This window comes from Anolis sagrei, chromosome 2 (genome assembly GCF_037176765.1).
Source record: "Anolis sagrei isolate rAnoSag1 chromosome 2, rAnoSag1.mat, whole genome shotgun sequence".
NCBI lineage: Eukaryota > Metazoa > Chordata > Lepidosauria > Squamata > Dactyloidae > Anolis > Anolis sagrei.
In genome coordinates, this window is record NC_090022.1 from 266,047,182 (window position 1) to 266,063,899 (window position 16,718).

General features: G+C 42.4%; 1 protein-coding gene across 1 annotated transcript in view; it reads left to right on the forward strand.

The window, feature by feature from the left end:
- Positions 1 to 4,442: 4,442 nt before the first annotated feature.
- TENT2 (terminal nucleotidyltransferase 2) overlaps positions 4,443 to 16,718 on the forward strand; it is a 49,700-nt gene continuing 37,424 nt past the window's right edge. The window contains exons 1-3 of the mRNA XM_060761611.2: positions 4,443 to 4,605; positions 12,379 to 12,537; positions 12,821 to 12,937. Of these exons, the coding sequence (XP_060617594.2) occupies positions 12,416 to 12,537; positions 12,821 to 12,937 (239 nt within the window). The 5' untranslated portion in view covers positions 4,443 to 4,605; positions 12,379 to 12,415. The remainder of the gene's footprint in view (positions 4,606 to 12,378; positions 12,538 to 12,820; positions 12,938 to 16,718) is intronic.

A 16,718-nucleotide genomic window follows, 5' to 3' on the forward strand; every position in this document is an offset into this window, starting at 1 on the left:
ACAGCTGGATCTACACTGCCCTATATCCCAGGATCTGATTCCAGATTATCTGATTTGAACTGGATTATATGAGTCTACAATGCAAGATAATCTGGTCCCCTCCCTGCTGTCCTTGAGGTGGCAGGTTAAAACCTTTTTATTCAGGCAAGCTTTTAAAGAAGATGGTTTTTAAGATCGTTCAAGGGCTGCTGTGATTTTATATGTATTTAATAATGTTTAATTCTGTTTTAATACTTGTACGTTTGTATATTTTAAATTGTATTGCGATGCATTTAGTTGTGAGTCTCCGAATGAAGAGAAAAACCGAGATATAAATAAGCATAATCATCATAATAATAGACCAAGGTTTCTAAACCTTTTTCTACTTGTGACCCTTTTCCACAAAATAAATGTTTATGTGACCCCAGATATACAAAACAGGTATAAAAATCAAACATTTTCTAAAAATAAATCAGCATTTGCAAGTGATGCTAAACAGGCTGAATTTTTCCTTTATGAAGAACAGCTAAAGCATTTCCTGCAAAGTCCACTATTAACATTTCAGTTATTGCTAGCAGATTGTGAAATGTCTAAAACAGTCACTAGGAGGCATTTGGAAATTTTACTGTTTACACATTTTTCATCACTCCATTAGCAGCAGCACCACCAGGTATTCCTTGGCGGCGATATCAAATTAATAAATTGATAAAGTAAGTACTGCAGCGGGGAGTCCTGTAGATAGCAGTCGCCTGAAGTTTTGTTTTTCCAGTCCTGCAAATGTTCAAAGGAATGGAAGAGCCCAGCGGCAGCTACCAGCAAATACATCTTGCAACAATATTTCCCTTTTTGACTATTACTTAATTACAAAGTAATCCTCCAATAAACGTGCACTATGGTATGTTACCTTCTACACCTGATTCTATGTATCTTCTTTTACTTCTGTGTCTTTCTCTTCCCCTTTCGTCTCTAACAGCCGGCCCCGGTAACCACCCTGACAGTCTTCTTCCCACTACCCCAACTAACCCCATACCAACTCTCATCCCCATGGACACCCTGGTTCCTGCGACTGGGAGCCTTACTATCCACAGATCCCCATTTGTGTACGTATTTAATGTGGTATATTATATATCTTCATATAAAAACCATTTTAGAGTATGAAGCCATCCAGCAAGACCTTGGTGACCTGTCACCAGCACCTCTTGACCCAGGAATTCCCTCCAGCATTTTTCCTAGACATCACCTCTCTGCAAAGGACTCAGGCACCTATCATCTTAGGCCCAGTCCATCTCTATTGGCCACATAAACCCAGCTATGCATAGGACAACAGGATCCTGATGTGGGACCACCTGTCCTTTCCAAAGCTACCTGGACTTGACAAAAGACACCTATCGGCTGGCATTTTCTTCCCTGATACGGGGATTGCCTCACTTTCCACAATGACATTTCCCCTTTCCCAGGATTGGATTTGCTAATTCTATCACCTTGAACAATATGGACTACTATGGACGTGGGCACCATGAGTGCCCTCAGTGGGTCACTCACCAGCACAAAGGAACATTCAATAGAACCTGGTGGTCCATCTTTGTTTTGACCCTCTGGTGGGACAATGGTAATCCTCTCAGAACACTTTACACTCCTTTTTCTGGGTGACTATCCTGCCCCTCGTCAGCCATTGGAAAGCGGGAATCTGCATTCAAAGTGAGTAACATTCTCTGATTGGCTGGTAGATGTTACAGTCCTGCCTCCTCGAAAACCTCCCAGCTGGCCATGACATCAATGCTGGCTCCACCAATAAGCACAAAGCCAGCTCCAGCTGCGGCAGGAGCGGGAAAAACAAAGTATTTGAGGGTTTTAAAATGTATGTTTTGCTTGTAAAAGGAATCTCAGCTTCCTTTAGTGCAGTGGTTCTCACCCTGTGGCCCCCCAGGTGTTTTGGTCTACATATCCCAGAAATCCCAGCCAGTTTACGAGATGTTAAGATTTCTGGGAGTTGAAGGCCAAAACATCTGGGGACCCACAAGTTTAGCGACTTACTGCAAGCTGTCATCTCTTCCAGCTAGATTGAAATAAAATACCCCTGTGGCTTCCTCTTCAACTTGAGACCCTTCCACACAGCCCTATATTCCAAAATATCAAGGCAGAAAATCCTACAATATCTGCTTTGAACTGAGTTATCTGAGTCCAGAGATAATGTAGGATTTTTTTGCCTTGATATTCCAGGATTTAGGGCTGTGTGGAAGGGCCCCTGGTGAGATTTCTTGATGGGGAACATTGGGTTTAGCTTCTTCATCACTCCAGATGCACGGATCCACAGTCGGCCCACTGTCGATACTGGCCACCCACTAAATGGGACCCAGTATCCATGCCTTGGGTTTCGCTATCTGCGGCCATTTTAAATTGGTGTATTTCAGCAGCATTCCATCCAAGTACTAACTAGAGCTGATGCAAGCCCCTTCTACACAGCCACATAAAATCCAAATTATTTGCTTTGAACTGGATTATCTGGCAGTGCAGACTCATATAATCCAGCTCAAAGCAGATAATAATAATAATAATAATAATAATAATACTTTATTTGTCCCCCACTACCATCTCCCCAAGGAACTCGGTGCGGCTTACATGAGGCCAAGCCCACAGTGCATCAATAAACAAAAGCAATAACAACAATAAATACAAAAAGTTAAAATAAACTCAAAAACAGAAAATACACAAGGCAGACAATAACAATATCAAAACATACAGCATTTAAAAACCTATGGCCGGGCCAAATGTAATAATTCAAATTTAAAATCAAAAAGTGCTGGGCATGAACAAGGTAAGGCAAATTAGAATAGGGTTTTCAGAGAAAGATGAGGGCGTGCAGACAATCCTAAGTTGGTATTAAAGTGCATTTGAGGACATATTGCTAAGAGTTTTCCTTATTCTGGGAAGGCACACAGGAACAACCACGTTTTCAGGCTCCTCCTAAAGACTGCCAGCATTGGGGCATGTCTGATGTCCTTAGGGAGTTAATTCCAGAGTCAAGGGGCCACCACCGAGAAGACCCTCTCCCTCGTCCTCACCAATCATGCCTGCGAAGGAGGTGGGAGCACAAGCAGAGCCTCTCCAGATGATCGCAGAGAACGGGTGGGTTCATACACAGAAATGCGGTTACGCAGGTAGGTGGGTCCCAAACCGTTCAGGGCTTTGTAGGTAAGAACCCGCATCTTGAATTGGGACAGGAAAATGAATGGCAGCCAACGGAGCTCCTTGAACCGCTCCCTGCAAGAAGCACCGGTTAGTAACCTGGCTTCTTAATGTAGATATCTGCTTTGATAAACTTTTAAACTGTTTTGATGAAGTTTAACTGTGATTTTAAAATGCTGCTTGTGTTTAATTCTATTTTATTGTTTGCCTTTTTGTATGTTTTAAATTGTATATTAATGCTTTTATACCAAGCTGCTTTGAGTCCCCTTTGGGGAGAAAAAGCGGGGCATAAATGTAATAATAATAATAATAATAATAATAATATGGCAGTGTAGAAAGCGCTTCTGTTTAATTTTGAACCCTTCCAGACAAGCCCTACCTCCTAGAACCTGATCCCAGGTTTTCTGTTTATTCCAGGGCCCTTCCTTTCTGGGATATAAGAATCATAGAATCATAGAATCAAAGAGTTGAAAGAGACCTCATGGGCCATCCAGTCCAACCCCCTGCCAAGAAGCAGGAATATTGCATTCAAATCACCCCTGACAGATGGCTATCCAGCCCCTGTTTAAAAGCTTCCAAAGAAGGAGCCTCCACCACACTCCGGGGCAGAGAGTTCCACTGCTGAACGACTCTCACAGTCAGGAAGTTCTTCCTCATGTTCAGATGGAATCTCCTTTCTTGTAGTTTGAAGCCATTGTTCCGCGTCCTAGTCTCCAGGGAAGCAGAAAACAAGCTTGCTCCCTCCTCCCTGTGGCTTCTTCTCACATATTTATACATGGCTATCATATCTCCTCTCAGCCTTCTCTTCTTCAGGCTAAACATGCTCAGCTCCTTAAGCCGCTCCTCATAGGGCTTGTTCTCCAGACCCTTGATCATTTTAGTCACCCTCCTCTGGACACATTCCAGCTTGTCAATATCTCTCTTCAATTGTGGTGCCCAGAATTGGACACAATATTCCAGGTGTGGTCTAACCAGAGCAGAATAGAGGGGTAGCATTACTTCCCTAGATCTAGAGGCTGTGTGGAAGGGCCTTGAGTCCACATACATATAATATGGGATTTTTTTGCCTTGATATTCTGGGATAGAGGGCTGTGTGGAAGGGCCCTTCGAAGATCAGAGTGGACCTGGATCTTTAAAGTCCCAACTGAGTCAACCTAGCCAGTGGGAAAGATCCCTGGCCAAGGCGCATGCGCGAAAGAGACTTGGCGAGGAGATGGCTCTTTGGAAGGCAAAGAAGCGGCAGTGATGCCGTCACTTCCGGCCGCGGCTGCTCTGGATCCGGGGCTGAGCGGAGGCTCGGCCGTAGGGATGACCTCCTGCAAGCAGTTCCGGCGCACTTCCGCAAGGCCCCGCCTTCTTTCCCCTTTCTCTCCAGAGAGTGGGGAAGGAAGGAAGGCAAGAGAGGAGGCCGAGGGCTGGGGGACGCGCTGGACCGGCCGAGTAAGTGAAGGGAACCTCGGGGGCCAGGGAGGGAGGGGGGCGTTCCGAGGCCTGGCCCTACGACGGCTCTCCTGGGCCTGTTTCCAAGGGAACGGCCTCCGCTCCGAGGGCCCTGCCAGGGCCAAGGCCGACTCCCGGCTCATTGTGAAGCCCGAGTGAGCAGAAGGTGGGGATGAATGCTCTAGAACAGGCACGGGCACACCTGAGCCTTCCCTCCAGGTGTTTTTGGACTTCAGCTCCCACAATTCCTAACAGCGTCAGGCCCCTTTCTCTCTCCCTCTCTCTCTAGACTCACGGGAGTTATGTTTTTACAGGTTCATATTTATTTATTTATTTCAAACACTAGCCGTCCCCTGCCACGCGTTGATGTGGCCCACATGGGGGTTCTGTGTGGGAGGTTTGGCCCAATTCTGTCGTTGGTGGGGTTCAGAAGGCTCTGTGATTGTAGGTGAACTACAAATCCCAGCAACTACAACCCCCAAATGTCAAGAATCTATTTTCCACAAACTCCATCAGTATTCACATTTGGGCATATTGAGTATTCGTGTAGAGCAGTGTTTCTCAACCTGGGGGTCGGGACCCCTGGATGGGTCGCGAGGAGGTGTCAGAGGGGTCACCAAAGACCACCAGAAAACACAATATTTTCTATTGGTCGTGGAGGTTCTGTGTGGGAAGCTTGGCCCAATTCAATCGTTGGTAGGGTTCGCAATGCTCTTTGATTGTAGGTAAATAAATCCCAGCAATTACAACTCCCAAATGTCAAGGTCTATTTTCCCCAAACTCCACCAGTGTTTAGACTTGGGCATATTAAGAATTGGTGGCAAGTTTGGTCCAGATCCATCATTCTTTGAGTCCACAGTGCTCTCTTGATATAGGTGAACTACAACTCCCAAACTCAAGATCAATGCCCACCAAACCCTTCCAGTATTTTCTGTTGGTCATGGGAGTTCTGAGTGCCAAGTTTGATTTAATGCCATCATTGGTGGAGTTCAGAATGCGCTTTGATTGTAGGTGAACTATAAATCCCAGCAACTACAACTCCCACAGGACAAAATCAATACCCTTCCCCAATCCCACCAGTATTCAAATTTGGGTGTATTGGGTATTTGTGCCAAATTTGGTCCAGTGAATGAAAATCCATCCTTCATATCAGATATTTACATTACGATTCATAACAGCAGAAAAATGACAGTTATGAAGTAGCAATGGAACTAATTTTATGGTTGGGGGTCACCATAACATGGGGAAGTGTATTAAGAGGTTGTGGCATTAGGAAGGTTGAGAACCACTGGTGTAGAGTTTGGCCCAGATCCATCATTGTTTGAGTCCACAGTGATCTCTGAATGTAGGTGAACTACAACTTCAAAACCAAAGGACACTGCCCATCAAACCCTTCCATTATTTTCTGTTGGTCATGGGAGTTCTGTGTGCCAGGTTTGGTTCAATTCCATCGTTGGTGGGGTCCAGAATGTTATTTGATTGTAGGTGAACTATAAATCCCAGCAACTACAACTCCCAAATGACAAAATCATTTTTTTTGAGTGAAGGACATACATTGGGTTGTTAGGTGTATTGTGTCCAAATTTGGTGTCAATCCGTCTAGTGGTTTTTGATTTCTGTTAATCCCAGAAGTGAATATTACATTTTTATTTATATAGATTTGTACCCCCCCCCCCTTCTCAACTCTGTGGCGGGGGGAACCTCAGGGCAGCTTATATCCGGCACAATTCGATGCCATTACATATAAATAATGCATTCAGTAATTACATATAAGAGCACAGTAAATTAATTTTAAAAATAGTTTTAAAATAAAAAGTACATTAATAAAAAGTGCAATAATACTGGCTGTCTAGCCTTATGTAGAAACAAATTCAGCGAGCACAACACAATTGGAAGCCTGTTCATAGTCCATTTTCCATAACATCATCATCATTACCATTGTCAGCTATCTGCCAGCTACCCAAAGGTCTGGGCCCATAGCCACGTTTTCAGTTTCCTCCTGAAGGCAAGGAGGGATGTTGTTGACCTGATTTTGCTGGGGAGCAAGTTCCTTAGGCGGGGGGCAACCACCGAGAAGGCCCTGTCCCTCATCCCCGCCAAGTGTGTTTGTGCCAAAGGTGGGGCCGAGAGCAGGGCCTCCCCAGAAGATCTTAAACTTTGAGGTGGGACGTAGAGGGAGATACGTTCGGACAGATAAGCTGGGCTGGAGCCGTATAGGGCTTTATAGGTCTAAACCAGCACTTTGAATTGTGCTCGGAATTGGACCGGCAGCCAGTGGAGTTGAAATAACAGAGGGGTGGTATGCTCTCTGTATGACACTCCAGTGGTTTATCTGCTGCCTGTTAGACTAGTTGACGTTTCTGAGCAGTCTTCAAAGGCAGCCCCACATGGAGCGCATTGCAGTAATCTATTGTCAAACCGCTGTCATTCTGCATAATAGTGGATCATCCCTCAAGTCTATGGCCTTTTTAATGAGTTTGCTTTCATAAAGTTTTGTTTCTCAAAATCTGGTCTCCCAATTGTTTTGGACTTCAACTCCCAGAATTCCTGATCATTGCACAAACTGGCAGGGGCATCTGGGACATGAAAAACCAAAACTGCAAAGGAATAGTTTGCTGTATGACTTACTTCACAAAATAATAATAAAAATAATTTTTATTTCTTACCCTCCTTTCCTCGTGTATGCAGCTTTCCATCTACTCTGTGTTTCTTGAGGTGGGAGGCCACATGATCAGATCTGGGACTGCTCAGATCGCAGACTCCATTTTAGAACGCAGAGACACTATTAGACTTTGGATTGTTACGAGCAAATTCATATTGCTGTTGATTATAAGAAAGATGTCTTGTGTTATCTGAACAGAGAAACTACTTCAAATCCTATCTGTAATCTTATTGACAAGTTATGTACCTGTATGCGGAATACATGAAGGTTGTGAGTAAACCAGATATGCTACCTTTAAATGAAGTCTACTTGAACTGCTCAAACTTCCGTACAGTGGCCCTTATTTCTCATGCCAGTAAGGTAATGCTCAAGATCCTGCAAGGAAGACTCCAGCAATACATGGAGCGAGAGTTGCCAGATGTTCAAGCTGGGTTTAGAAAAGGCAGAGGAACGAGAGACCAGATTGCCAATATCCGCTGGATAATGGAGAAAAGCAGGGAGTTTCAGAAAAACATCTACTTCTGCTTCATTGACTATTCTAAAGCCTTTGACTGTGTGGATCATAATAAATTGTGGCAAGTTCTTGGTGGGATGGGCATACCAAGCCACCTTGTCTCTCTCCTGAGGAATCTGTACAAGGACCAAGTAGCAACAGTCAGAACTGACCACGGAACAACAGACTGGTTCAAGATTGGGAAAGGCGTACGGCAAGGCTGCATACTCTCACCCAACCTTTTTAACTTGTATGCAGAACACATCATGCGATGTGCGGGGCTGGATGAATGCAAAGCTGGGGTGAAAATTGCTGGAAGAAACATTAACAACCTCAGATATGCAGATGACACCACTCTGATGGCCGAAAGCGAGGAGGAGCTGAGGAGCCTTCTAATCAAGGTGAAAGAAGAAAGCGCAAAAGCCGGGTTGCAGCTAAACGTCAAAAAAACCAAGATTATGGCAACAAGAATGATTGACAACTGGAAAATAGAGGGAGAAAACGTGGAGGCTGTGACAGGGTTTGTACTTCTAGGTGCAAAGATTACTGCAGATGCAGACTGTGGCCAGGAAATCAGAAGACGCTTACTTCTTGGGAGGAGAGCAATGTCCAGTCTCGATAAAATAGTGAAGAGTAGAGACATCAGACTGGCAACAAAGATCCGCCTAGTCAAAGCCATGGTATTCCCTGTAGTAACCTACGGATGTGAGAGCTGGACCTTAGGGAAGGCTGAGCGAAGGAAGATCGATGCTTTTGAGCTGTGGTGTTGGAGGAAAGTGCTGAGAGTGCCTTGGACTGCGAGAAGATCCAACCAGTCCATCCTCCAGGAAATAAAGCCCGACTGCTCATTGGAGGGAAGGATACTAGAGACAAAGTTGAAGTACTTTGGCCACATCATGAGGAGACAGGAAAGCCTAGAGAAGACAATTATGCTGGGGAAAGTGGAAGGCAAAAGGAAGAGGGGCCGACCAAGGGCAAGATGGATGGATGGCATCCTTGAAGTGACTGGACTGACCTTGAGGGAGCTGGGGGTGGTAACGGCCGACAGGGAGCTCTGGCGTAGGCTGGTCCATGAGGTCACGAAGAGTCGGAGACGACTGAACGAATGAACAACAACAACAACTTGAGAGTGAGATATAGAAACAAGATGTTTATGGGAGAGTAGGTGTTTTGGGGCACTGAAAAGAACTGCTATATTTTGTGCATAATAAATCGGAGACAACTAGGTTATCAGTCTAACAACTGAAAACCAGATTGCCTTGCAGAAGTACATGTGGTTATATTCCACTAAAGAGATTTTACTCAAATGGATTTTTGGCTGTTTTTCTGGAAGACCATACTTTTACAAAAGGTTATGATTTTCAAATGGTTGTGAATGCTATTTTTCTCCAAAAGGTTATGGAGATTCTGGTTTTCCAAAAGGTTCTCTAAAAGGTCATGCCTTTCCAAAAGTATCTATGGAATGCGTATTGAAATAGGCGAAACAGAGATCAAACCAAGAAAATGCACTCAAATTCATGTTTAAATACTGTCTGGGTAGACAGGTCTTCACTTGTGTTTTAAATTCCGACAGCTGATTTAGCTGTCGGAGCTCTTCCTGCAGGTTGTTCCACAGCCAAGGAGTGGCTGAAGAAAAGGTTGTTTGGGTGGTGGTTGCAGGTTGGGTTCTGGCTGGTTAGAGCAGATGCCCCTCAGAAGACCAAAGTGTGTGGGGTGGACTGTATGGGGGAAGGTAATCCTTTAGGTTACCTGGACCCAAACCATGTAGGGCTTTAAAGGTCAAAACCGTCACCTTGTACTTTGCCCTGAAACTAATTGGAGAAATGCCTCGGACACATGGCTCGATTCGGCTTCAGTTCCCAGAGTCTCTGACCATTGGCCTTGGTGGCTGAGGTTTCCATGAGCTGAAACCCAATACACCCAGTGGACTGGGTTATTACATCCTTTATTCCAGATGTGCCAATTGGGTTGGGAAAACATCATGTCTTAGACGTCTTAGATGACGTCATGTTTTTGTGAAAGAGAGTTTGTCCATTACTGCTAATGGGTAGTAGCAGGTGGTGGTTTACAAATTCTGTGGTTGCTTTTATTATTATTTTTTTAAAAGCTGTATGAAATGTGTGTGTTATGGATATTGATGTCTAACATTGTTGGTGCAGGTAGCATAGAGTGTCTATGAATGACAGCTAGGACCATTTGAAGAGGGGATCGCTATTTATGCATTGTCACATACACACACACACACACATATATGCATACGTAATTGAAACAAGGGGCAACTATGAGGGGCATACAAGATACAACTTGCCTTGTTGATAGTGAATACTTGTCTGATAAACAATACTGTAATTTGTTTAAAAATATCAAATTGGCCTTTCTTGGAAAAAGAAAGCTGCCCTGAATGTTATGGAAAAACCCTCATTGGGAGAGAAAGCTTTTTGAAAAAGTGGTGGTGGTGAGGCACTTTACTCCCTCTTCATTTCAGTTCTTTTCGGGGAGACACAACAAGGGGGTGTTTCTCCAAATTGATCGTTCTGGGGAAGGGTGGCACATGTGTATAACGAACAGGATAAGAGAAGAAGTGTGTCTCTTCTGAATTAGAACAAAGTGCCAGGCACGCCTTCCTGCTGTTTTCTGCAAAAAGTGGGCAGAAGGAAAGAAGAAGTTTCATTGCTCTTCTCTGTCTTCTTTTAACAAGAAGCAGTAGTAAGGCATGGCTGTCATTTATGTAAGAATTTACTCCCTTTCCCCCAGTTTCTTATGGGGTGCGGTAGTTTTCCATAAACGAAACACAACTGACACTGCTGTAGCTCATAGGAGCAACACTGTCCACTTTCCTTCAGGAAAGAGGGGAAGGAATGCTGTGGGTTTTTTCCCTTATGTAATTCTTCACTGCTTCAAAAACCTTCAAAAGAGAAACAGGCAGTTCATTTTAAATACAGAGTGCTTGTTGGAGATAAAGAATGGCTTCTTCCAATGGCTATTTAAAGAGTCAACAGCACCGTCTTTTCTGAAAAACAACAATATCCAGGAGAGGAAACATCTTATCTCTCCAGAGAACATGGAGACAACAGTAGTAGTGGGCTTGCTTCTTCCCTTTTCATCAGCAATCAACAGCACCATAAGATATAAATTGGGCTAAAAAAGCACTAGGAAGAATATAAGAAGAATTGTAGTTGATCATATTACAGCCCTATATAGTTCAGCATCTAGTATTCCATCTTGGCCAATTGTATATTTTTAAAAACCTACAATCAGGACATGATGGGTGTATGTGACTTCCTAGATCACGGGCAATACATTGCTCAAACAGTTGCAGGGAGCTGACAGTCAGAGGAAGCTATTATCCTCAAGACTAATACCTATTCGTGGCTTTGTTCTCCATGAATGTCCTCATCCCTCTTGACTATTTTTTTCTGAATTTAAAATGTCTCTGGTGCCATCATAAAATTGTTGTCATTTTTCAACTCTACATTTACTTTGAAAAATAGAAATGTAGGTTTAGCATCTCAAATACTCCAAAATCATTTCCATGGGTGGCTGAGATAAAGACACATTCGCTTTTTGATGCTTCAACCTTTGTTTCCTGCACAAAATTATTTTGAAATATTGTATAAAATCACTTTCAGGCTATGTGTATAATGCATATATAAAACATAAGTGAATTTTGTGTTTAGATCTCCAAGATATGTTATTATGTATGGATATGCAAATACAGGTATTCCAAAATAAAATTCAAAATCAAAACACTTCTGGCGCCAAGCATTTCAGTTAAAAGATACCAATTTATACTATATGCAGTCTAGTTGAAAAGTGTCCTGATACCATAGATTAAAATATTAGCAATATTGACAGTTCAGTTTATAATGATTGTAGTTCAAATTTATAAAAGTGGCAAATTGCTGGTTTGTTAGCCTAATGTCTGTCCTCTGCCAAGTGGTGGAAAACATGATTTAAGCTAGATACAATCTCAACAGCCTTTTGAAGTTTTGGAGCATCAACAAGTGGGGCTGATCTGGAAACCCTTTGTTAAAGTTAACCTTGAAAAGCTACTGAGCAAACTTGACAGCTGTTAAAAAAACTACTTAAAGAATCAGTTGTTAGTTAAACACCAAGGAAAGAGAGGAATACACAAATTTCTCACAGTAAAGGGAGCTAGACAGGAAGGTATGGAAAGAAATGATGTTGAAAGTTTGCTTCTTGGATTTTTTTGGGAGATTAATTTCAAGCTGTGATGCCTAAATCTGTAGATTCAGAACATGTGGATACAGAGGGCAGACTGTATATACAGAGTGATATTCTGACGACCTCATCACACTAGAGAATGAATCCACTTTAAATCTGATTTCTGCCTCCTGCAGAATTCTGGGGTTTGTAATTTAGTGAGGCTGCTAAAGGCTCCAACCCTAAACTACAAACCTCAGAATTTTGCAGAAGGTAGCAACCATTTTTAAAGTGAATTCAATCTCTAGTGTGATGAAATAGTGAGTGCATCTGATTTGCCTGAAATTAAAATTATATTAGTGTACTGTTTTGTGGTATAAACTTTCATAAGTAAGCAGTATGAGTGGATATTTTTAGTTCATCAGTTTCAGGTTTTCTAAAATATTTTCTGTAGGTAGAAGAATACATGTTTACTTTCGGCATAGAAGAGCATGTTCCCAAATTCTTCGAACTTGGGGCGTCCACCCTTTCCTCTAGAACACCAACAATACTTCATTAATCTTCCAGTGAACATACCTCCTGTTGTTGTTCACCAGCAGTTCCATAGTCCAGCGTAAGTACGATGGAACTTTAATATGAAGTTTGAATGATTTGTCCCATAAAGATTGAATGACTGGTGTTTTTGTGTTTGATATTGATATTACATGAACTCTTGTAGATAAGTAATTTAATGGCCAAATTGGCTTTTAGGATCTCTTCTTCTATTTGTATAATCTTCTATAAGGTAATTGAAGAAAGTTTTAAAACTGTGAAGTGCTTAAACTGTCTGATTGTTCATGTTTTGAAAAACCTTCAGTAATAGCATGAGTGATGATACCATAATTTAATTTTCCTAGATCCCTGTTGAGTCGCAATCTTGCAAGCATCCCACCTGTTTCACCACTATCCTTTGCCTATAGAAATGGCAGCCCGGTGCATACATCAGCTGCACCTACATCATTCAGAGGCAGAAAGTAAGTGCTTTTTATGTATTCTGGTGTGTAAGATAAGTCTTGTTATGACATGGTGTTTAGAATAGAATGCAGTCGGCCCTCCATATTTTCTGGGGTTATGAGCTCAGGACCCCCACAAAATTTGAAAACCGGTGGTAAAACCACTATTGTTTTACTTGAGAAAATTCTCAAGTATGCAACTCTGCAGTCACTTTCTGCTGGAGTTTGACCACAGAATCACACTGGAGGACCGACAAATACTTAGGAGAGTGTTTTCTCTAGGAATATCTAGGCTCTGCAGTGCAACTCCATTGTAGAAAATTGAACCCAGCGGTTTTTGGGATTTCTGGGAGTACCAGTCTGTGATGTCTGGGTTTAGCCCTGATTGCCAAACCTAACCAACAGGAGCCAGTTATTATGAAATCCTGATAATTATAGTTTTACAGGCTCCATAGCTTACAGTTCCCTTGATTCCATAGCAATGAGCCAATGTCAAGCTGCATTCATTTTACACTGCAATTTTGAAAGCCAAGATCACTATGAAGGAGAAATGATTGGAAAAACAAAGTATTGATATCATGAAATTGCGGTATTCCTAATGTTTCATTTATTGAAAAGAAATCACCATGCCAAACTCATGAAGCAGGATTTTGGGAGAGAAATGTCTATACTTAGTAAGAGATTGCCCATAGGAATGTCATTGAAGCAATTCAACATGATCAAATTTGATCCGATCCCATTGAAGCAGAAGGGTATCCTCAAAAGATTCCAGGAGGAAGAGGAAGAAGGAAGAGACAGAGACAGCTTTGCAAGTTCACAGAATTTTAATGCTTACCCAGGGTAAGGGCACCTCAGCTCCAATCTGGCTGTTGAGGTACAAAAGACTGATTCAAACCCCCCGGTATTTATAGGCAAAATTATCCAGTTCACGCATGCGTACAATCATTTGACCTTTTCACAATCTAATCAGTTTGTCCCTGAATTGTGGCCAAGAACATATGTTGGCAGGAACACTTATTGGCAAAATATTATGTTTTCCACAACTTTCCCCTTACATCATTTGACCTCGCTCCCCAGATGTTGATTCACATTGATTTACATTGAACCATTAAAATGAATCATAACTTCATATATTTCTTCACACATATTATATTATATGATTCCACACATCTTCATTTCTGTGTCTTTAACTCATTAAAAGCAAGCATTCCCTTATTAATCCTCCTTAATTATCTTCCCAATACATTCACAATATATTCATAGTATATTAGTCCTTTTCAATTGACCCATTGAAAGATTTTGCCTGCTATTTACTTCAACCAGACAGGAGGTGGCGCTGTTATACCATATCTTCAAATGTTCGCTTCTTCCTTAGGGTTAATAATTATCAATTGTTCCTGGCACCCACCCTGGTAGGCTTCCCCAAATAGCTCTTGCTCTGACCTCGGCTTATTCAAATATTGACACAAGATTAGGTCCCAGCCTCCTGTCTTTATGCCATCTGTCGATTTCCCTTTCACCCAGAGAATCATCTCCAAGATTCCTTCTTCACATTATTAAGAATCCCTTTTTTAAGGTAAGATTTCATTAATTTCATTAATTTCTATTTAGCTGCTGCCACATACCCCACAAAATCTTGTGACGAAGAAAACATTTTTTCGGAGTCACACCCTTAGTGTGATTATACCACCTTATTTTCCCTGGACAGCTGTTGCATCTCTTCTATCTCCAGAGTCATAAGTTGTTTCAATTGACTTCCATGTCGGGCATTTGCCGTAATAACAATTCTTTCAATCATATTTCTTAAGCAAGCAATCACACACGGCAGTAGGAACATGATTAGAATACCAATTATCAAGATAACAAATCCTACAACGATGAGGTCTTTTAACCATTGGAAGTTCGGCAACCAATCAGTTAACCAGCCAAAAACACTCTCTCCCTTTGGGGCGTATCCAATTCTGATGGTAGATACTACTTTCTGTATCTTATCTATATCAGATTCAACCTCTCCCGATTTGTTTATATAGTGGCAACACGTGGTATTGAGAAAAGAACATAGTCCTCCTTGTACAGACAATAGGTAGTCCAAAGCAAGTTTGTGCTGCATTAGGACCCCTGCCAAAGAATCAACTTCTGTCTGCAGAGCTTTCATTCCAGCCATAGTCTGGTTCGCCAACCTCTCCACTTGAGCTGAGAGTCTCCGAATCTGTTTTATATTTAGAGCTACGCCCACAGCAGGGAACAAGATGGCTCCCAGCCTTTCTCCCTCATTTAAATAAGTTTGGTCTGGGTCATATCCAAGTGTTTCATCATAAGCTCTTTTCAAACGCTGCTCTTCACGCTCCCTTCTCCAAGTCACCTGGGATTGTTGTTCTGGGTATATTGTCACATCCGCTAACATCAAAGTTCCGATCGTGCACGTACCTTCCCAAAATGGCGGCAAAATCTTTCCCGCCCATTGACCACAGATCCAATACAATCCCTGAGACAAGCCACCCTTGGCTACCAACGATTTAGGCACTTCCTGGTGGGCTTCCACCCCTTTTACCACTTTTGCAGGATTTGATTCTCCTCTACTCTGCTGTGGCCCTTCCACAGGTGGTTCCCCCTGGCCCTGAGGCAGCCCTTTGCTAGGAGCCTTTGGTGGTTCACGACCCCTGCTGGCTACTTTTGCCTGGGCCTGTTTAATGTGAGTGCCTAATTCTGGTGAAACAACTCCATCAGATCTTTTTACCCTTCTTGAGTGTTCCAAACGGGCTAAGAGGCTGATATCTTCAGACGCCTCCGTTTTGAATACATGGAGAAGGAGATTACAATTGGGATAATGACCAAGTTCTATTTGGTGTGTGTGGAGAGGGTTGTCTCTATCTTGGGTCCATCTCTCATCTCTCTCCCAAATAATGCATGCTGGGGCCTCTGGTGAAGTCTCTTCATGTGTTATTATAGCTTGTCCTGGATCAAGTAAAGTATCAGTCATCTCATAATTTTGAGGCCTTAAATTGCTCCATCCTCTTTGACTTAATAATGTTCCTACCATAAGTGGCCATCCCTCACGCTGGGAAGTAGGCCCATGACTACAAATCCAACAGTCAGTAACTTCTGTCTCATTCGCTATGTTCTGAATCATCTGGTGGAATATGTTCTGCTCCCATCCTCCCTGCACGAGCTCTGGGACAATTACACTCAACATCATCAGGTAATAAGTATTCCACATTCCAAAATGAATAAGCTTTCCCCCATAAAACATGCTTATAACGGTAAGCCAACCAGATCAACCCCACAATAATCAGTAGTCCCACAATTACACTCCCGTCACCAAAAAAGTCCATTTACTCTTCTTTCTTCTTTCTTCTTTCTTCTTGCTTGATTGTAGTTTCAAAAACTGAGTCTCTCTCCTGTTCAAGGCAACTTTATTCTTATGTTTTAAGTCTTTGAAGTGTATGTCTTTTTATTTTATTTATGTATGGCTTAATTAGTTCTTTATTCAATCATCCAATTCTTAAGTTTATTTGCTGTAAGTCAGGGTCCTCTGCTGTGTAGTCTTCTCTCAAGCAGGCTTAGCTTATCCACAATTTTACTTCCTCCTCGTACACGTGGGGATTCATCAAGCAGCAGACCCCTTTCACTCCCGTCTTAGATGTCACACTCCCCAGGGTCTCTCATCCACTTTAAATCTTCTGGTAAAACAGGGGGATACTGTAACAGGTAATTAATTAACATTTTTAAAAATCTGTACTTCTTCCTTGATGCTTAATCCTCCTCACTTCCACCTCATATTGCAACAGTTTATCTTCCTTTA